The sequence below is a fragment of the Nasonia vitripennis genome, chromosome 4 (genome assembly GCF_009193385.2).
Source record: "Nasonia vitripennis strain AsymCx chromosome 4, Nvit_psr_1.1, whole genome shotgun sequence".
Classification (NCBI taxonomy): Eukaryota; Metazoa; Arthropoda; class Insecta; order Hymenoptera; family Pteromalidae; genus Nasonia; species Nasonia vitripennis.
In genome coordinates, this window is record NC_045760.1 from 28,245,313 (window position 1) to 28,266,216 (window position 20,904).

Sequence of the window (20,904 nt, forward strand, 5' to 3'; positions counted from 1 at the left end):
TTTGGTATTGACGCTAATCCTTAACTGAGTTTAGGTTGGACTCAAAATAGTTTATGCGATAATACCGATAATATCGGTACATCCGGACTCTCACGGAACTCTCGCGAGAGACCGACAGAATAATACAGCTTAAAGTGGTGCTTACGTGCGCGCTGGCAGGTGCGCGTGACAGTTTGCAAAGTTTGAACTGTACCAGCAATTCAAATTAGTTGGCGTCGATTTTAAATCCCTTTTATTCTATACATTCAAAAAAGTTAAGTGAGAGAGAGAGAGAGATAAGTAAATAGCGTAATTCACCCGGAAATCGCAACACCCTTTTTAAAAAAATATCATCCGAGTATTTTAGGGCAACAGTGTGTACATTAACTGCCATAAATGCGACTTGAATTTAATTTACAAATCGCCATTTTTATCTATTTAGAAAGCAGTGCATTTGTTCAATCACTGAGAAAACGGATATCATGTTTGAAGGAATGAATATGTGCACAGTGACAGTATGAGAGACATCTATCGGCGAAAAATCGTACTAAGTAACATATTCAAGACATTTATCGACAAGAAAAACAGTGCATATATACCTTGATTGAAAACATACTCGGACATCGTTATATAGAATTAAAGTAATTCATGTTTTTTAATATTCAAATTTATTTAAAACATTTTTGAGTAAAATATCTACCATAGGTAATCGTATCGATTTTAATAAAAAAAAAGTGTACCAAAATATGGTAAACAAATTACACAGTTGATCTTCAAGATTCCATTGAGTATTGTGTAGAACTCCTGAAAAGTGCTAAACCTATTGAAAAACGTATTTCCATTTTTAAACTAAACTCTTGCTGGTAAGCGACCGCTGTCGAATCGCGTCGACCGAAGGTAATGGAGTAACGGTCGATAAGATAGGTTTTCCCTATACACACAAGCCAATAAAAATAACAAAGTATGCAGATTATTTATTGCGTCAACATATTTACAAATTTATACATTTAATAATTACTCCTCTGACAGTGCTCGTGCTTCTCGGAATTCTCTTAACCGCATCTGTAAATATGCTTTATTTGCACAGAGACGTTTCACCTTCTTCAGGCATCGTCTATTTTGGCCCTTAAGAAACAAAATAAGATTGTTAAGTCGCTCTACACCCAAATCATTTACGATAATATCCAACTTCAGTTTAGCCTTTTCCAGCTCAAGTTTGTCTGCATTTCGAATGTCTTCTTCGCTCTCGATGACGACTTCTGTGAAATCGGTTTCGCTGGCTTCTTCGGTAGATTCCGGGTCTGCAGTTCCCAAAAGTTTTTTCACGAAGCGTTTGAATTTCGTTTCCTCATCGGTTAGAACTAAATCTGGTGTGATTTTCAGATGGTTTATCAATCTAAGTGTGTACTGAGATGAAAAATTTTTGTTAGCCTTACTCTAATAAAACGTGATAAAAATAATTGAGGAAATCGTCCTTACCCGTCTCCAATTACGTAATGACTTTACCGGTTTCAGACTATTGAGATGTGTTATCAAATCATTCCATAAAACTGCCTGTAACACAAGAGAATACATAAATATTTTTTCATTTGAAAAGGCCGACATTTATTCATAATTTTACTCACTTCCGAAGCTTGAGTTGAACTGTGCGATATCGTTTCTGGATTTTCCATTACAAAATAGATTATATAATTTTTTTGCTCTTCGGTAACCCGACTGAAAATTCGAATAATATATTAATCCATCACATCAATTATTTCCAAATCATAGTTACGATATAAGTTATTTACTTCGTTATCCTATCAGGTTTATCCGAATCAGTTGTCACATTTTCTTGATGCGCTGTCAAATCGATTGTCAATTCTGTAGTCAAATCTACTTCGAAATCCATTGTCAAATGATCCAGTGAAAAGGTATATCGGCTGTAATTATATAGAATATGCTTAACGCATTGTATTCTAAAAAATAAAACTGTATACAATCCCGTAATTTTTGTAATGAAATATTTTTCTTAAATTTATATCACTTCTGACCTATAATACACGATTCACATACATGATAATAGCTCTAGCTATACAGCAGGCCGACAACTCATTATAGACTTTCGTCTCAATCAAAACACCGTGTTTGTGAGTGAGAAAGTGAGAAACGTACAGGCCACCGGCGCACGCGAGTATCCTCGGGAGTACTATATATTATGCCCTCGAGAGGCCAGTCCAAATCGACAGATAGCTAGGTATACTGGTATACTCTTGCTTCTTTTTCTCGTATTATACGTAAATTTATTTTACTGGCTTAAAATTTTGACACGCATAATATTCATGAATTTCGGAACATATATGAAGTAAAACTGTAAAAGAAAGAGTAACTCACCGTTTTAATATTGCTTTATAAATTCCGTAGTCGGCTCGCGAAAAATGTTGATCCGTCCAGTCCAATATCCAAAATGAGATTGAACGATGCGAATCACGCGAACGTATATCCCCCTCCTAGCAAAAAATTACACGAGTGTGTTTACTTTTCTCGTTCGCTGCGTCCAATACACGCATACACTGATTGCGTGCACAGCTACCTGTCTATCTGGCGAAGGACTTTTTTTCTGTTGTGTTTTGAAGAAAGTCAATTTTAATTTTAATTGATCGGTTTTCGCACTTTTATATTATACACCATTTTATTCTGGGAATCAAAAGCACGTGTTCTATGATATTTTTAATTTTTAATAATATTTGCGATTTTAGTCTAAGTTGAGATTCTGCGTTTTATATTGAAAATACAGTACAAAGCTTGATTATTTATGTAATAAATAATTCGAATGTTACGCGTATCGAGAATTAAAAGCGCGACGCATCTATCGACGCTCAGTTCATTTTAAACCATGTGTGCGGCTAAAAAGCATAAAAACTAACCTTCAATGTAGCGTTATAAATGTTTTGCCAAGCAGCATCATGTTAGCATCCCGCATAATAGAACAAAATTTCATTGATGATTTTCGAGAGTTTTGTGATTTTATCAATAGTAAGTACACGTTAGCCACGAGACAACTTTGTATAACCAGTACCGTGAAATGTACATTATTTCTTAGCTATAAAGGTCGACTTGGAAAAGACAGCAACGTTTGAGTTTGATCAAAATTTGTATGCAAAACATTTATCAACGACTGAACTAATTAATGAAAATATTGCGAATATCGACATTCTACTGAAGGTAGAAGACACGGTTAAAGAATGGATGAAATTAATGGAAAAAGCAAGTATTTTTGTGTATAGAAAGGTTATTTAGCATTGATTTAACGTCGCGTGTCTTTGATCGTTTTACTGTAGAAATTAGTGGAAAGTCAGCAATTACGAAGGGAAACGGAAATAATAGGACCGTCAGCCGAGTTGGACTATTGGAGAAAAATCCTCACACAATTTGCTTCTTTGGAGGAACAAATAAAATTACCACATATCCAAGCGCATTTACAATATCTGATTACTGCAAAGTCAAAATTAGCGAAAGTAAGAAGCGCTTGCTCGAAAAATTTTAATTTTAGGCTTCTAATGATTAAAAATTAACGTTGTATTATTTATCAAGAAATGGCAAAGTTTAGAAGACCACGTGATGGCCGTGCAGATATTGTCCCAAGACAATGTAAAGTACTTGTATCTACTAGAAAAGTTCACCTACTCTCTCTACCGACTTGACCCAACGAAAATCGGCGAATACTTGCCATCGCTCATGTACGCGTTGCAAATGATTTTTACGACGTCTAGGTTCTTTAATAATAAAGGAATGGTTACAGCTGTGTTTGTCAAGGTTAACAAATTTCAGCCATTGTGATAAAAAATTGTTCTTCTGTAACAATTCATAAAATATAAAAATCGATATTTTCTCCTTTCACTCAGATTACGAACCAACTGATTCTGACCTGCAAGTCGTACTTGACGAATAATCACACGATATCTATATGGGACGTGCCAAAGTCTGAAATGGTGTTAAAAATGAAGGTAAATTAAATTTTTTTTTCTGCATAAAAAGCGGCTTTACTGAGTTTATATGATAATAATAGTTTTGATCAATGTTCGCCGAAATCTAGAATTGTATAAGGCTGAATGAACTGTACTATATGTATTATAACGAGATAAGACAAAAAATCAAGGAGTCTTCCGACGAAAGGACTATAGAAGTTTCCGAAGTTCACGTCTTCGGAAAATTCAATACATTTAAAACGCGGCTAGTAAAGGTATAACGATTCGGTTATTTTAGAATCGTCATTTTTCAATTAATATCTATTTTAATGGTTTCAGCTCATAGACATTTTGGAAACGACAACAACTTATTCAATTTTACAAAGTTCGACCATCGAAGGTATCGATGCGTTTGCCAACAAGTTCACGTCTTTCTACGAAAAAATCAGTTCCCAAAAATACGACCCTCTGGATTTCCGGAAAACCGATTTCGATCCTAATTATGCCGAATTTAAGAAAAACGTGATCGAAACAGAGTTAGATCTGCGAAAATTCTTCTTTGCGTCCGTGTCTAATTTACAGCAAATTCAGCAGACTTTAACCATGATAAGCAGGTAAATTAATCTCACGTAGCCATATTGCAAGACAAACATTTTTTGCTGAATGTCACTATCGTGTGCTTTTCAAGGTTTCAGAAACTTAATTTTAAGCAACTGTGGATAGATAGAAAATACTTAGAGCTATCGAAAATGCTCGAAGAGGAGATAGAAAGAGTGAGAGACACGTATAATGAAGATCGATCAGATCCACCTGTTCCCAGAAATATCCCGATGATATCCGGTAGAATACTGTGGATAAGACAGCTTATGAAACGCATCGACATACCTATGGACGTGTACAAAAGTAGGCCTAGAGTTATCGCCCATGAAAGGATGCAAAAAAGCATAAAGATGTACAACGCTTTGATGGCAGTTTTCATTCATTACGAATGGCTGCATCACAAAGCGTGGCAAGAATCTACTGAAATAGTTAATGTTCCTTTTAAACATAAGTAATCATATAAACGTGATTTGTTACATATCTAACGATCCCATCATTTTTCAAGGTACGACTAGCTCTGACAGCTCCGATACTCTTGAGGAATCCAAACACCAACAAATACGTCGTAAATTTTGATCCTTACATCATAGAAGTGATCAGGGAATCAGAGTACATGTTGAAGTTTGGTTTGGATGTACCAGACTTCATAAAAATGATATACTTCTGTAAAAGTAAATTACTTTGCCACGTCGAGGAATTGAAGTTTTTAGTCGAAGAAAATAACAGTCTGAGGCGATCGATACCACCGCTCTTTTTAAAACTCATGAAGCCTTGTCTGATAGAGCTCGAAGCTGCGTTTCAGCCTTGTCTTTCAGTCACAACATGGACTTCTCTGCAAGTGGACGACGTTTTCGCAAACATACGATCGACGTTCAGGCGAATTCAAATTTTCCTAAAGAAAGTCATAGACATGAAGGAAGCGAGAATCGACGAACTCTTCGAGTCCATTGCGAATACCAAACTCATCAAATTCTGCGATCATCCTCAATACCCCGAGGAATTCTCGCACGACATCTCGGAATTCACCGCCAAAATAGGCCGCGAGCTTGGCATAAAGTCTTCGACAGCTGAGCAAGCGGTAGTGGGTATCATAGATAAATTCGTTGATTTGATTCATGATCCGAGAGTAGACGATTCGAAATACGATTGGATGGACCCGTCGAAAGTTACCAAACCAGTTACTTCTTTGACGAAGTTGACCGATGGAGCATTCGAACTTGGTATGTGTATGTTTTTAATGCACATAAAAGTTATCAAAATTAATATGCTGATGTTTAATTTTATTTTCATGTAAAGGATTTGGGCATATAGAAAAATCAACGAAAGTTAATGTGAAGCATTTGCACAGTGGTTGCATGGAATTGTTTGCTTATTTTAATCAAAAACTGATGGATGCCTTGGTCAAATGCACTAGGAGAACGTTAGAAATGTTAAAAAAGATGGTCGGCTCTTCCACGTAAGTTTCCAAAAATAAATTCTACTTGTCAACTTGTTGCTTACTTTTTAAGCTTTTAATTTGCAACTACTAATAATTTGCAGCATATTGTTCAAAATAGTTTCAACGTCTGAAGAAAACCTTCTGATGCAAACTGATTTTGTTCTTCAAATCCCGAATATAGTAATTAGTCCGAACATCGACGAATTGCAAAGCCACTTTAACATTGCTATGAATAGTTTATTCGAGGCACATAAATCAATAACTATATGGGGTCAACAGTACAACAAAAAATCGGAAGCAGTCGCAGAATCGGGTAAATCAAATATTTTACATTTTCAATTGATGAGATGATTTATAATTTTTTACCGATTTAGGCATGCCACTGAAAAATTATTACGAGTATATTACCGACCACAAGGAAGTCATACGAGGTACTCTAAGCTTGCAAGGAGCTATGCTTGTATTAAAAGACGATATTGCACGAATAGGAAACGTGAGTATTTACAAGATATTATACGAGAATCCTATTTTTATAAATTAAACATTATTTTAAATTGCAGACGTACCTACGATATTCTTATTTATGGGCAGAAAATAAAAACGAACAAATTGAACAATTCGTTAGTTTTGAACCTTACGTGTATGAAATAAAAGAAAAATTCATCGAGTACGACGAGCTGGTCATTGAAATCAACGATCTTCCAGACCATCACGTTATAGGCTGTCTTCGTATCAATATGGGTAATTATTTGATGAGATATTTCGAGAAGATTTAAAATTAATACCGTTTTTCTTTACAGAAAAATTGAAATTAGCGCTCGTAGTAGAGGCTAAGTCGTGGAAAACGATACTAGGTTTAGTATTATCCAACACCTATAAAGGAAAACTAAATCGCATATCAGAATACATAGTCAATAAAAATAAAATCTTGATGCGAACAATCAAAGACTTAGAGGATGTTCGTTTGGCTATGAAGTGTCTGGCTGAAATTCGCGAAGATTTCATACCTATGGACAAAGAGTTGATTACTATTGAGGAAATTTATACTCTCATGGCCAAATTTCAAATAAAAGTTTCGAAAGAAGAGCAAGATATCGTCGACAGTTTTCGTTATAATTTTACAAATATGCTGAAAACAGCTAAAGAAGTCCAAGCTAATATTTGCGAAATCCAAGAGCCGTTGAAAGACGAGCTCATCGGAGGAGTTACGGCTCTTAAAAACGAAGTGGAGAAATTCGATAAAGATTTTGATATAAAAGGACCTATGATAGAAGGGATTCCTGCTAAAGAAGCCAGTGAAAGGTGACTTTTGCAAATAATCATAAACGTTGAATTGTTATTAAAATTATTTTAATTACATTTTTCAGAGTACTACTGTTTCAAGCCTGGTCCGACGATCTGTGGGATAGATACGAGACTTACAGTAGCGGCGAAAGTCTTTTTGGTATCGAAATCACCGAGTATCCGGCTTTACAACAACGAAAGCGTGAACTAAACCTATTACAAAAGCTCTACTCACTGTACTTGCAAGTGATGCGTTCTGTGGATGGTTACTACGAGATCCCCTGGTCAGAAATCGATACAGATGCGATAATTGCAGAGCTTACCGACTTCCAGAATAAGTTTGTGTTTTATATGACAAAAAAAATCTTTTGCTATGATATTATTTCAAACGTGATTTGATTTATTTAGATGCCGGAGATTGCCCAGGGGATTAAGAGAATGGCCAGCTTACATCGAGTTGAAAAAGAAAATTGATGATTTCAATGAAACTTGCCCGCTGTTGGAGTTAATGGCCAATAAAGCGATGAAAGATAGACACTGGGAAAGGATGAGCCAACTGTGCAATTATACGTTCGATGTTGAATCCGAAAATTTTACTTTGGCTAGTGTCATGGAAGCTCCGTTATTAAAACATAAGGATGACGTTGAGGTAAGATTATCCTATTAATTTTTAACAAAATAATTTTGCACTGGCTACGGTTACTTACTCGTATTTTTTTAGGACATTTGTATAAGTGCGATCAAAGAGAAGGACATTGAAAGCAAATTCAAACAAGTTATCGCCGACTGGTCTATTGTCAATCTACAATTCGCTAATTTCAAACAAAGGGGTGAACTGATACTGAGAGGAATGGAAACGCAAGAGATTATTTCGCAATTAGAAGATAGTCTGATGATTATAAGCTCGTTATTAGCTAATAGGTGTGTTGAATTTCATGCAGCTTACTACATTTTTATACGTACTAGGAAGTCAGCTTTGAAATAGCAACTAACTATTTCTTTACAGGTACAACGCTCCATTTAAAAAAGATATCCAAATTTGGCAAAACAAATTAAATAATACTTCCGAAATACTCGCTAAATGGCTGAACGTACAAAATCTCTGGGCATACCTTGAGGCAGTATTTATTGGCGGTGACATCTCAAAGCAGTTACCAGCGGAAGCGAAACGATTCAATGTATGACAATTAGAAATTAGAACTATATCAAAAAGTATCTTTACAGATAATGTCAAATCGTTTATTCGCTGACAGTCCATCGACAAATCGTGGATGAAGTTGATGTATCGCGCTCGGGAGAAAGTGAATGCTGTAGAAACGTGCACCGGCGATGAAACGATGGGCCAATTTCTTCCACATTTGTTAGAGCAACTGGAGGCTTGTCAGAAATCTCTTAGCGGGTATGGTTTTTTGCACTTTTATGTATTATTGTTACATTAAATTTGTATTTTAACACTTGATATTTACACTTATAGATATCTAGAAACAAAGAGGGTCATCTTCCCCAGATTCTGTTTTATATCAGATCCAACTTTGTTAGAAATTTTGGGACAAGCTGCTGATTCTCACACTATAGTGAATTATTTGGATGGATTTTTCGACAACGTTGCGAAGGTAGCTCGATAAAATATAAGTAACCCTTTTATAGCGAAAACTTGACAACTATTATTGAAAAAATCAATTTTTAGTTGGACTTTTCCGAGAAAGATTACGATAGTATCGTGGCGATGTACTCGCGAGAAAAAGAGAAAATTACTCTCGAGAAGCCTGTACATTGTACCGGAGGTGTTGAAAATTGGCTCAATTCTTTACTTAAGATGCATTGCCAATCAGTAGGAGCTATCATTGCACAGGGCTTGCAAATGCTGACAGAGCCGGATACGGACTTGTTAACAATCATCGATAATTCTGTGCTTCAAGTATATTTTATTTATTTTTCAAAGTTTTCAGTTACCAACAGAAGCATACAGTTTGAATTTATTTTATAGGTTGGATTATTAGTGATACAAGTTGTGTGGACGCGTCAAGCGGAAATAGCACTAGTAAGCGCTAAAAAAGATAGAACCATAATGAAAAAGACGAATCAGTGGTTTTTGGATCTTCTAAATCGGCTCATAGAAGTCACCGTCAAAGACTTAACAAGCTATGTAAGATTGAAGTACGAAGCTTTGATCACCATTCACGTTCATCAAAGGTAAGTCGATGTCACACTTTATTTGCGAACAAAATAGATAAAAATATAATTTTCAGGGATATCTTTGACGACCTCTGCCGTTTAAGAGTAAAAAATATACACGACTTTGAGTGGCTGAAACAAGCTCGTTTTTATTATGACGACGAAATGGAAAGCGTTCCGATTAAAATTACAGACGTTGATTTTGTCTATCAAAACGAGTTTTTAGGTTGTACTGATCGTCTTGTAGTCACACCACTAACGGACAGGTGTTATATCACACTGTCTCAAGCAGTTGGTGAGTATTTTCAACGTATGTCCTACAAACGTTGTTATACGTATGAGAAATGTACCAGAGGACGTTAACGTACAGTTCTTACTTCTGAATACTAAAACCTCGTATGTCAGGAATGAACTTTGGAGGTGCACCTGCTGGTCCAGCTGGTACCGGAAAAACAGAAACCACGAAAGACATGGGCAAGGCACTCGGAAAATACGTCGTCGTGTTTAATTGTTCTGATCAGATGGATTTTCGAGGACTGGGAAGAATTTTCAAAGTAAAAAATAGAATTTATTTATCAAGTTAATTTAAGTTAATACGATAGGTATATTACTATATTGTTTGTCATTTTATAGGGCTTGGCACAATCTGGAACGTGGGGTTGCTTTGATGAATTCAATCGTATTGATTTGCCCGTGCTTTCCGTTGCGGCTCAGCAGATTGCGATAGTTTTGAATGCGAGAAAAGAAAGAAGAGCCTCGTTTTTATTTAGGTATCGCGATTCTACGTAGTTAAAAATTTATTCATATTTATAAAGTTTATTATTTACTTTGTTCGTTTTTAGTGACGGAGAAACTTATTCCATTGATTACGAGTTCGGCTTGTTCATAACTATGAATCCTGGATACGCTGGTCGACAGGAATTACCTGAAAATTTAAAGATTATGTTCCGTAGCGTAGCTATGATGGTGCCTGACAGACAAGTAAATAGTGAATAATAAATTGTAACAATCGAAAAATTGCCGTTCTTATATCTACATTAATTTTTCCTAGATTATTATGCGAGTAAAGTTAGCAGCCTGTGGCTTCAAAGAAAACATAATTCTTTCTCGTAAATTTTTTACACTGTACAAGCTTTGCGAAGAGCAGTTGAGTAAACAAGTTCATTACGATTTTGGCTTGAGGAATATTTTATCCTGTCTACGAACGCTCGGCGCTCAGAAACGCGCACATCCTGGCGAATCTGAGGAGACGACTCTGATGAGAGTTTTACGGTAAATTAATTCGTAAACCTGTTATTTATACAAAATATTTACTCTCGCGATTAATTTAAATAATCACATTTTTTAAATACGCAGAGACATGAACTTATCCAAGTTAGTCGACGAAGATGAGCCTCTTTTCCTTTCGCTTATTGACGACATGTTCCCGGGAATCAAATTGACAACTCAGACTTACAAAGATTTACAAAAAGCCATTTCGAATGCAGCCGCTTCTCTGGGAATCGTGAATCATCCCGAGTGGAATTTGAAGACAATACAAGTAGGTTTATCTACGAGTTTTATTCTTTGAATATATATTATTTATAAATAATTTTGATTATATTCTATTTTAACAGCTGTACGAAACGTCTCTCGTTCGACACGGTTTGATGGTTCTGGGACCAACAGGTTCTGGTAAAACACGTTGCATATGGACACTTATGAAAGCGTTAACTGAGTTGGGAAAACCGCATAAAGAAGTTAGAATGAATCCTAAGGCATGTTGTTCTCTGATATGATTTTAAAATGTTGTGTGGATAGTTCACGCGTAAAAATATATGCGTCATGCATTACTTTTTACAGTACTATATTTAATGTGAAAATACAGACACCTTTGACATTTGTTATTTATTTAACTTCAGGCTATAACAGCTGCGCAAATGTTCGGCCGACTCGATGCAGCCACGAACGACTGGACGGACGGAATATTTTCCACTCTGTGGAGAAGATCAACACAAATTAAAAAAACAGATTGTTTATGGATCGTATTGGACGGTCCTGTGGATGCAGTCTGGATTGAAAATTTAAATTCAGTATTAGATGACAATAAAACCCTTACTTTAGCTAATGGCGATCGAATCATTATGGCTCCGAATAGCAAATTAGTATTTGAGCCTGATAACGTTGATAACGCATCGCCAGCCACCGTTTCGCGTATGGGAATGGTCTATTTTAGTGCTTCGGTGTTGAAATGGAAACCCATACTCGAGGTAACTACGTAGTCGATCTATGACTGAAATTTTGGTCAGTATTGATTTTATTTTATTCATATGATATCGTTTTACTCTCAGGGTTGGCTCATAACCAGACCGTCGAACGAGGCACAAATATTAAGAGAATTATTTTATAAAATTTATAACGACGCTAACGAATTCGTTCAGACCAAACTTGTGCCTAAAATGGTACTTCTAGAGTCGATGTATATAAGACAGTGTCTTGATTTATTAGAAGGATTATTTTTAAGTAGTAATAAAAATGGTAATTTGAGGATAAGTTGCTTTGAATTTTCATATTCTTTCGTGCTAACGACTAGTGACATTTTTCAGGTTCGTTATCGAATCAACACATAGAAAAACTATTTCTGTTTTCATTGATGTGGAGCTTGGGGTCGGTCCTTGAACTCGATGGACGAACAGCATTACAAAAGTACATGCTTCATCATCCATCGTACTGTAACTGGCCGAAATGTCAAGTAAGTGAAACAATCGTTTAGCATTACTTCTGGCATTTGATTACCTATAATTCTTACAGAAAGATGAGACTATTTTTGAGTTTCTCGTCTCAGACACAGGGGAGTGGCTACATTGGAGTCACATGGTTCCAAACTTCGATTATCCTACTGACAGAGTTTTAGAATATCACTCAATATTAGTTCCGAACATAGATAATACCAGAACATTGTATCTCATTGATTTGATTGCGAAGCAGGAAAAAGCTGTGCTTTTAATTGGTATTTTTTTAACAAGAGAATTTATACATTGGCAGCTGCGTTATTTCGTAATTGAAAGAGTAACCTAATTGATCATTTTTTCAGGTGAGCAAGGAACTGGTAAAACAGTCATGCTAAAAAGCTACATGTCAAAACACGATCCTGAGTATCATCTGAATAAATCGTTCAACTTTTCATCTGCGTCTACGCCTAATATGGTTCAGGTATTTAAGCCGACTTAATCAAAAAAACCATAAATATATTATTCGTGTAATCGATCACGTTTTCATTTTCACGAAAAGAGAGTCTTTGAAAGCTACGTAGAGAAACGCGTGGGAAATACGTATGGCCCACCAAACGGAAGGAAAATGAGCGTCTTCATCGATGATATAAATATGCCAGTTATTAATGAATGGGGTGATCAAGTCACTAATGAAATCGTTCGCCAACTCATGGAATACAAAGGATTCTATTCTCTGGACAAACCAGGGGACTTCTTGATACTGCAAGACATTATGCTACTTGCTGCGATGATTCACCCCGGTGGTGGCAGAAACGATATCCCTCCAAGATTAAAGAGGCAGTTTAATATTTTTAATTGTACGCTGCCCTCTAACAAATCGATGGATACCATATTTAGTAAGTGCTCGATTAATTATTATAATTCTAATTCTAAGGCTCGATTAATTATTATAATTCTAATTAAAAAAGGCTTTTAAAAATATACCTTTTTTTCAGAATCCATTGGTGAAGGCTACTTCTGTCTGGAAAGATTTTCCGATGTAATAGTAGATTTCCTTCCAAAATTAATCCCGCTCACTCGATCAATATGGCAGCAAACGAAAAATAAAATTCTACCTACTCCCGCTAAATTCCACTATGTATTCAATTTGAGAGACGTTTCACGTATTTGGGAAGGAATATTGAGAATTGAAAGAGCGGAGTGTGATTCTATCGGAACATTGTTGAAGCTTTGGAAACACGAATGTACAAGAGTTATATCTGATAGGTACGTTGTTTAGGGAATATTACAGGCGACAGATGGATTTTTATTTATGTAATATGTTTTATATTGCTTTTGATTTTAGGTTTATCGATTTTGCTGATAAGGAATGGTTCGACAATATGCTAAGTCAAACTGCTGAACAGCTACTAGGACCAGATTATCAACACTACGATCAAACCGAAACTTACTTTGTAAACTTCTTGCGAGAACCGCCTGAACCTACCGGAGATGAACCAGAAGATTTTATAATCGAAGCTCCGAAAATTTATGAAGAGATTCCAAGGTATTGTACTTAAACTTAAATGCAAAATACAAACATTATCTACGAAAAGATACAATTTATTTTTCAGTTACGAATTCGTCATCGCAAAAGTGAAATCTTTTATGGACCAGTTCAACGAATACATCCGAGGAATACATCTCGATTTAGTATTCTTCCACGATGCTCTTGTGCACCTGATTCGAATATCCAGAATACTCGGTGTGCCAAGAGGAAACGCAATGTTGGTTGGCATCGGAGGATCGGGAAAGCAATCTTTAACGCGTTTAGCTTCCTTCATAGCGGGATTCAACTTTTTCCAAATAGTTTTGACAAGGTTTGTCTATTTAACAAACGAATTTGTTCATTTTTAAATCATCTGAATATTCTAGGAGTTACAATGTACAAAACCTAATGGAAGACTTGCGAAGGCTGTATCGAGAAGCTGGTACCGGAGCAAAGGGACTAACGTTTATTTTGACGGACAACGAAATCAAAGATGAAGGCTTCTTGGAGTTTATTAACAACATCCTAAGCGTTGGAGAAGTAGCAAATCTTTTCCCGAAAGATGAACTCGATGACATTCTATCGAACACCGTTTCACTTATGAAAAAGGAAGATCCTAAGAGAGCACCTACGCAGGATAATTTATACGACTTTTTCATTTCGAGAGCAAGAAATAATCTGCATATCGTGTTATGTTTCTCGCCTGTTAGTAAACTATACAGTACACTTATTTTTCTAGAAAGCCATTCAAGCTTCTTGATTAAATTGCGCATACATTAAACATTTTTTTCATATTTAGGTTGGCGAAAAATTCCGATCGAGATCCCTGAAGTTCCCTGGTTTGATATCTGGCTGCACGATGAACTGGTTCTTCCGATGGCCTAAGGACGCGCTGTGCGCAGTCAGCGCGCACTTTTTAGCGAAATACGAACTCAAATGTAGCGACGATGTGAAAACGCAACTGATCGAAGTCATGGGTGACGTACAGGATAACGTGAGCGACGCTTGTATCGAGTACTTCAACAGGTTTCGCCGACAGTGTTACGTTACGCCCAGATCGTTTCTTTGCTTTATCGAGTCTTACAAGGCTGTCTATCAGCAAAACTTGGAGGAAATTAATGTGCTAGCGTTCCGAATGAGTAATGGCTTGAATAAGCTTGTGGATGCAGCGGCGCAGGTCGACGATTTACGTAAGGTTCTTGTTAAGAATCAAGAGGAGATCGTTGTGAAGAACGTGCAAGTTGAAGCTGTGAGTAAATAATTGAACTATTTGCACTGCCTATTTGATGTATAAATATAGTAAATATAAAAAAAATACGTTAAAATTTTTTACATAGATACTTGTAACTGTCAATCAAAAAAAAGAAGAAGCTGAAACTGTCAAAACTAAAGTACAAAAGTCCAAAGACGAAGCAGAAGCATTGCTGAAAATAATCTCGAAAGAAAAGGCAGTAGCAGAGAAGAAATTGAAAGCTGCTGAACCAGCTCTGTTAGAGGCAGAAGCTGCTTTGCAAGTGAGTATTTGTTGCTATTATAAAAAGATACGAGTCGTGTTCTGAATAAGATTGGTAAATTTATTTTTAACATTTTATTAATTCAAATCTTTACTATAATACGCAGACTATAAAAGCAGCGGATATATCAACGGTTCGAAAATTAGCGAAGCCCCCATACTTGATTACATTAATTATGGACTGTGTGATCATATTATTCGGTAAAAGATTAGAACCAGTGAAGCCGGATCCCGATAAGAAATTTTTGCAAGCATCATGGAGCGAAGCCTTAAAGGTATTTTGCAGCATGCCATTCCCATGTAGTAAATTTGATTATTATTACTTCGTTTAATATTCTGATAACAGGTCATGGCTGATACTAGATTCCTTTTCAATTTGCAAAATTTCCCGAAAGATAACATAAATGCTGAAACTGTCGATTTAATGATGCCATACTTAAATTACCATTTGTACACGTACGAAGCCGCTAAAACAGCTTGTGGCAACGTTGCAGGATTGATACAATGGACCATGTCTATGGTCACTTTTTATGGCATTAACAAGGACGTTCTTCCCTTGAAAGTAAGTATTTCAATAAGTATTGGCCACACATTCATTTTTGCACTAAAATATGATTTACCTTCGCAATACAGGCAAATTTAGCAATTCAACAAGGTAAGCATGACAAAGCCAACCGAAATCTGGAAGCTGCGGAAAAGTTGCTGAAAGCCAAAGACGAAGATTTGAGACAAGTCCAAAGCGAATTCGATGCGGTTATGAGCGAACGACAAGTGAGAAAAAAAAAACATACCTTTAAACGCCATTGAATGAGATCTTCCAATTTATGACTATAATTTTAATAATCTAGGCTATAGTCGACCTAGCAAATATTTGTCAAGCGAAAATGGACACTGCTAAAGCTATGATCGACGGATTATCAGGAGAACGGTTGCGTTGGACAGACCAACTCACGATGTTCAAATCAGAAACCGAGCGACTAGTTGGAGATGTCTTGATCTTAACTGGCTTTCTTTCATATTGCGGTCCGTTCAATCAAGAATTTCGCGTGTACTTGCAAAAAATGTGGTTCGAATACATTCAACGCAGAAAAATACCGATATCGCTAAACGTCAACATCGTTGATTCTTTAACTGATACAGCTACGGTAATTAACTAAATATTCGATCGATAATATTTATTTTATTTTGTGTCGCGACGCATTTCATTTTCGTAGACTGGGGAATGGAATTTGCAAGGATTACCAAATGACGAACTTTCGATTCAAAACGGAATCATCGTTACGAAAGCTTCGCGATATCCCTTACTCATAGATCCTCAGTTACAAGGAAAAGCCTGGATACTCAACAAAGAAAAAGAGTTTAACTTACAGGTTATCTCTGCATTCATGCATAATAAACAAGAGTTACTTATCGATTACGTTTATTAGTCTGGATTAATTTGAATATTTCAGCCAACATTGTTGTCACACAAGTACTTCAGAAATCATTTGGAAGACTGTGTGTCGATGGGTCGACCTTTATTCATACAAGATGTGGGTGAAGAATTAGATCCTGTATTGGATAATCTGTTGGAGAAAAATTTCATCAAAATCGGTTCATCGTGGAAGGTTGTACTAGCATAATTTTAATAATTACTCGTGAATACTCACAATTAATTACTTACGGATATTCCTAAACAGGTGAAGCTTGGAGATAAGGAAGTCGACATCCACAACGATTTCAGGCTTTACATAACGACAAAACTGCCAAATCCTTCGTATCCTCCAGAAGTTTTCGCTCGAACCTCTGTCATAGACTTCACCGTCACGATGAAAGGCCTAGAGGATCAGCTCTTGGGAAGGGTTATTCTCAGTGAAAAGAAAGAGCTTGAGACCGAGAGAACGCACTTAATCGCGGACGTAACAGCGAACAAAAGAAAAATAAAAGAACTGGAAGCTAATTTATTGCACAAGTTGACTACCGTAGAAGTATGTGTTTAACATTTTGTTAACATTGCAAGCAAAAATTTGGAATATTCTATAAAATTTGTCTCTTGAAGGGTCCTCTAATTGAAGATTTGGAATTGATGTCCGTGTTGAATAGTACCAAGCAAACTGCTGCCGAAGTTAACGAAAAATTGAACATAGCAAAGGACACCGAAATAAAAATAAACACAGCTAGAGAAGAGTTTCGTCCCGTCGCAACACGTGGCAGTGTCTTGTACTTTTTGATTTGTGACATGGCACACGTCAACTGCATGTACCAAACATCCCTCGCTCAGTTTTTGGAACGGTTTGACATTTCTATGGAGAAGTAAGTTCTGTTTAAAAATTTTTAAAATAATTTTTATTCAATAAATAACATTCGTTTTCTTTTGAAACGCAGATCCGAGAAAAGTCCGGTGAATCAAAAGCGGATAAACCACATAATCGAATACCTGACTTACGAAATATTCAGATACAAAGCTCGCGGGCTTTACGAAATCCATAAGTTCATGTTCAGCCTTCTCATGACGTTGAAGATCGACCTGCAACGGGGTGTTATAACACATGAAGAGTTTCAATATTTCATCAAAGGCGGAGCAGCTCTGGATCTCAATGACGTTGAGCCGAAGCCCCACAATTGCAAGTGGATTACCGACATCGTTTGGCTGAATCTAGTCGCGCTTTCGTCGCTGACGAAATTCCAGAACATATTGACGCAGGTCAGCGCTGCCGAGAAATCCTGGAAAAACTGGTTTGATAAGGAAGCTCCAGAAGAGGAAGTAATTCCGGACGGCTATAATACTCTGGATACGTTCCGCCGTTTATTGATCATAAGGTACTTTTATCAATCGAAATGCTATCAAAATCCGTTAACGATCAAACGATACATTTAATCGTAAAATCAAATTTAAAACAGAGCCTGGTGCATGGACAGAGCGCTGTCGCAGTCGAAAAAGTACATAGCCCACTCTCTCGGACAGAAGTACGCGGAGCCGGTAATAGCATTTTTGGACGTGCTGCACAAGGAATCGAGGCCGAACATGCCGATGATCGGTTTTCTGAGTATGGGCTCTGATCCTACGCCGAGTATCGAGCAGTTGGCTAAAAAAATGGAAATAACCTGCAAGAGTATCTCCATGGGTCAAGGCCAAGAAATTCACGCGAGGAAGTTGATAAATAGCGCTCGAAACAAAGTACGCGTACAACAACCATTAATTAGCTTAGCGCGCGTGTAATATTCGAGCTTTCAATGGAACTTATGATTTATTCAGGGATTTTGGGTGCTCTATCAAAACTGCCATTTGGGCTTGGACTACATGGCCGAGCTTGTGAACTATATTTTGGAAATGGAGTCTACGCATCCCCACTTTCGAATATGGATCACGACCGAGCCGCACAACAATTTTCCCATTTCCCTGTTGCAAATGTCCCTTAAATTCACATGCGAGCCTCCTCAAGGTATCGTTATTTTCTCTTTTTTTTTCTTTGTTATACAAACTAACAAAGGTTTTGCATTTACATTGAATTTCAGGAATCAAAGCGGGGCTCTTCGCTACGTACAACAGCATGAATCAAGCGATGCTCGATCAATGCGATGCGCCGCAATATATTCCGTTAATTTATACAATTTCGTTTTTGCACACCGTTGTTCAAGAGCGGAGAAAATTCGGCCCACTCGGCTGGAATATCCCGTATGAATTTAATTCCGCTGATTGGCTGGCTTCATGCTTGTTCATCAACAATCATCTGAGTGATTATGACGCGAAAGAAGGAATCAGCTGGCCGACGATTCGGTAGGATATTCGTTATTGTATAGTTTGGAGCAGCTGAAATTTGTTTAACAAAGGTTTATTTTTTATTACACAGTTACATGATCGGCGAGGTTCAATACGGAGGACGGGTTACGGATGATTACGATAAGAGGCTGTTGAACACGTTTTCGAAAGTTTGGTTTTCCGATATTTTATTCGACGATAATTTTGCGTTTTACAAGGGATATCCTATATTCAACTACAAGCAAGTCAGCGATTACATAAAGAAAATTGAAGAAATGCCGACGACCGATCCGCCGCAAGCTTATGGGCTTCACTCGAATGCAGACATTACGTAAGTATATTGAATAAAATTTCTCTTTACTTGTTTGCGGTAGATATGATTTGACGGATGTTTGAGAATAAGAAAAATTGTTTTGGAATTTTTTCTGTTTTCGGTAAAAAATATTTACTTACGAGACAATCTGAAATTGCAGATACCAGAGTAATACGACTCAACTTATCCTTGATACGATTATATCGGTACAACCGAAAGAGTCTGGAGGCGGTAAGGGCGAGTCCAGAGAAGTTATTGTCGCAAAACAAGCGAGAGACATGTTGGAAAAGTTACCTCCGCCTTATGATCCGTTTGTAGTTCGAGAAAGGTTTGTGAACCACCTTTAAAATTTGCTTTTTCACTTTTCTATGTACAATATTTAAAGCGGATGATTTTTTCATAAAGGTTACGAATCATGGGACATACGGCACCGATGAACATATTCTTAAAGCAAGAAATAGACCGGATACAAATAGTTATAAATCTTGTGAGGTTCACATTGAAAAATTTACTTCTCGCTATCGAGGGAGTAATCATCATGAGTGAAGTATGTTATCTTATATACCAAATATAATAATGAGTTTAACAGAATATTGTAATAACTTTGTATTTCAGCAACTGCGGGATGCTCTCGACAACATTTACGACGCTCGTATTCCTGGAATTTGGAAGGCGAAATCTTGGGAATCCACGACACTCGGATTTTGGTTCACCGAACTGATCGAACGGAACCAACAATTTTCTCAGTGGCTCTTTCACGGAAGACCTGCTAAATTTTGGATGACTGGTTTCTTCAATCCTCAAGGTACTACATTATTCAACAATTTTTACCTTTAAATCTACGTCTTATTCATTTATAATTATAATTATAGGATTTTTAACGGCAATGCGACAAGAGGTGACCCGTATGCACAAAGGCTGGGCACTTGACAATGTAACGCTGCACAACGAAGTCACCAAATTCACACCGGACGAAATTAGAACTCCACCTTCTGTACGTCGTTTACGGTATCCTTTCGACTTTTTAAAAGAGCGAACGTATCATAAATTTTCTCCTCGCACAGGAGGGAGTATACGTCTACGGGCTTTATTTGGAAGGCGCTGGATGGGACAGGAAGAACAACAGGCTTTGTGAATCGGCTAACAAAGTGCTTTATGTTTCTATGCCGGTAATACATATCTATGCTCTTTATAACACGCCCGAGAAGAATCCTAAATTATACAACGTGAGTACTGCGAACAATTTTTGACAAATTAAGTTATACTTCTTAATTTATGAATAATGCTTTGTTTCAGTGTCCCGTTTACAAAAAGCCAGCCAGAACGTACATGCATTTGGTCACTCCGCTCTGGCTTCAGACTGACAAGCCGCCAGAGTTTTGGGTACTTCGGGGAGTTGCTTTACTTTGTGACATCAAATAATTTTACTATAATTTAAATAAACGAATGTATATTATTTTATAAACGATACTTTAAAATCGCTTCTCTTAGCTTCCTACTTATCAGACGAGTAGGAAACAGTTTAGAAGAATTCGCATAAGCGATGCAAAGGGCTTTTTGTTTTAGTATAGCACAACCCCTACCAGTAATAAAACAGACATTTACGAGGGCATCCATAGATCAATTCCTCGTCACTGCGATCGTCGCTCTCACCAAACTTAAATCGAAAGAAAACAA

The 20,904-nt window shown here is 36.8% G+C and overlaps 2 protein-coding genes across 3 annotated transcripts; one reads left to right on the forward strand and one right to left on the reverse strand.

Annotated features, from left to right (window-relative positions):
- Nucleotides 1-933: 933 nt before the first annotated feature.
- On the reverse strand, nt 934-2,460 carry LOC100680214. 2 transcript variants are annotated; one of them, XM_003427176.4, is made up of 5 exons: nt 2,353-2,460; nt 1,770-1,901; nt 1,605-1,695; nt 1,459-1,533; nt 934-1,386 (listed from the first exon to the last, which is right to left on the reverse strand). In XM_003427176.4, exons 2-5 carry the CDS (start codon nt 1,868-1,870, stop codon nt 994-996), a joined length of 660 nt encoding a protein of 219 aa, XP_003427224.1. In that variant the 5' UTR covers nt 1,871-1,901; nt 2,353-2,460; the 3' UTR covers nt 934-993. The 2 variants fall into 2 exon arrangements, with proteins under 2 accessions (XP_003427224.1, XP_031786343.1); XM_031930483.1 differs by lacking the exon at nt 2,353-2,460 and adding an exon at nt 2,013-2,119.
- A 382-nt stretch (nt 2,461-2,842) lies between these two features.
- Nucleotides 2,843-20,697, forward strand: LOC100121322 (dynein heavy chain 8, axonemal). Its single transcript, XM_008211760.3, has 60 exons — nt 2,843-2,994; nt 3,062-3,225; nt 3,300-3,476; nt 3,553-3,774; nt 3,864-3,965; nt 4,055-4,201; nt 4,266-4,540; nt 4,615-4,954; nt 5,032-5,746; nt 5,823-5,982; nt 6,066-6,277; nt 6,339-6,457; nt 6,525-6,705; nt 6,765-7,266; nt 7,332-7,586; nt 7,657-7,897; nt 7,970-8,169; nt 8,255-8,426; nt 8,502-8,647; nt 8,723-8,861; nt 8,936-9,166; nt 9,236-9,441; nt 9,498-9,718; nt 9,829-9,977; nt 10,057-10,193; nt 10,266-10,404; nt 10,475-10,695; nt 10,780-10,963; nt 11,040-11,180; nt 11,325-11,672; nt 11,754-11,940; nt 12,009-12,154; nt 12,214-12,412; nt 12,497-12,615; nt 12,694-13,030; nt 13,130-13,400; nt 13,480-13,680; nt 13,748-13,993; nt 14,049-14,367; nt 14,462-14,911; nt 15,000-15,176; nt 15,283-15,450; nt 15,522-15,737; nt 15,809-15,946; nt 16,024-16,320; nt 16,390-16,545; nt 16,627-16,782; nt 16,855-17,142; nt 17,214-17,467; nt 17,540-17,974; nt 18,056-18,332; nt 18,411-18,597; nt 18,671-18,932; nt 19,006-19,245; nt 19,388-19,555; nt 19,633-19,774; nt 19,843-20,032; nt 20,100-20,221; nt 20,292-20,453; nt 20,524-20,697. Exons 1-60 carry the CDS (start codon nt 2,925-2,927, stop codon nt 20,647-20,649), a joined length of 13,152 nt encoding a protein of 4,383 aa, XP_008209982.1. The 5' UTR covers nt 2,843-2,924; the 3' UTR covers nt 20,650-20,697.
- Nucleotides 20,698-20,904: the final 207 nt, after the last annotated feature.

Bases quoted from the DNA above. Each gene is read 5' to 3' on its own strand.
- LOC100680214 (XM_003427176.4), bottom strand. From the start codon at position 1,870: ATGGATTTCGAAGTAGATTTGACTACAGAATTGACAATCGATTTGACA. The intron at 1,696-1,769 runs GTAAATAACTTA...TCGAATTTTCAG, and splicing joins AAACCTGATAGGATAACGAA to TCGGGTTACCGAAGAGCAAA. The intron at 1,387-1,458 runs GTAAGGACGATT...TTTTCATCTCAG, and splicing joins CATTACGTAATTGGAGACGG to TACACACTTAGATTGATAAA.
- LOC100121322 (XM_008211760.3), top strand. From the start codon at position 2,925: ATGTTAGCATCCCGCATAATAGAACAAAATTTCATTGATGATTTTCGA. The intron at 2,995-3,061 runs GTAAGTACACGT...ATTATTTCTTAG, and splicing joins GTTTTGTGATTTTATCAATA to CTATAAAGGTCGACTTGGAA. The intron at 4,541-4,614 runs GTAAATTAATCT...GTGCTTTTCAAG, and splicing joins ACTTTAACCATGATAAGCAG to GTTTCAGAAACTTAATTTTA.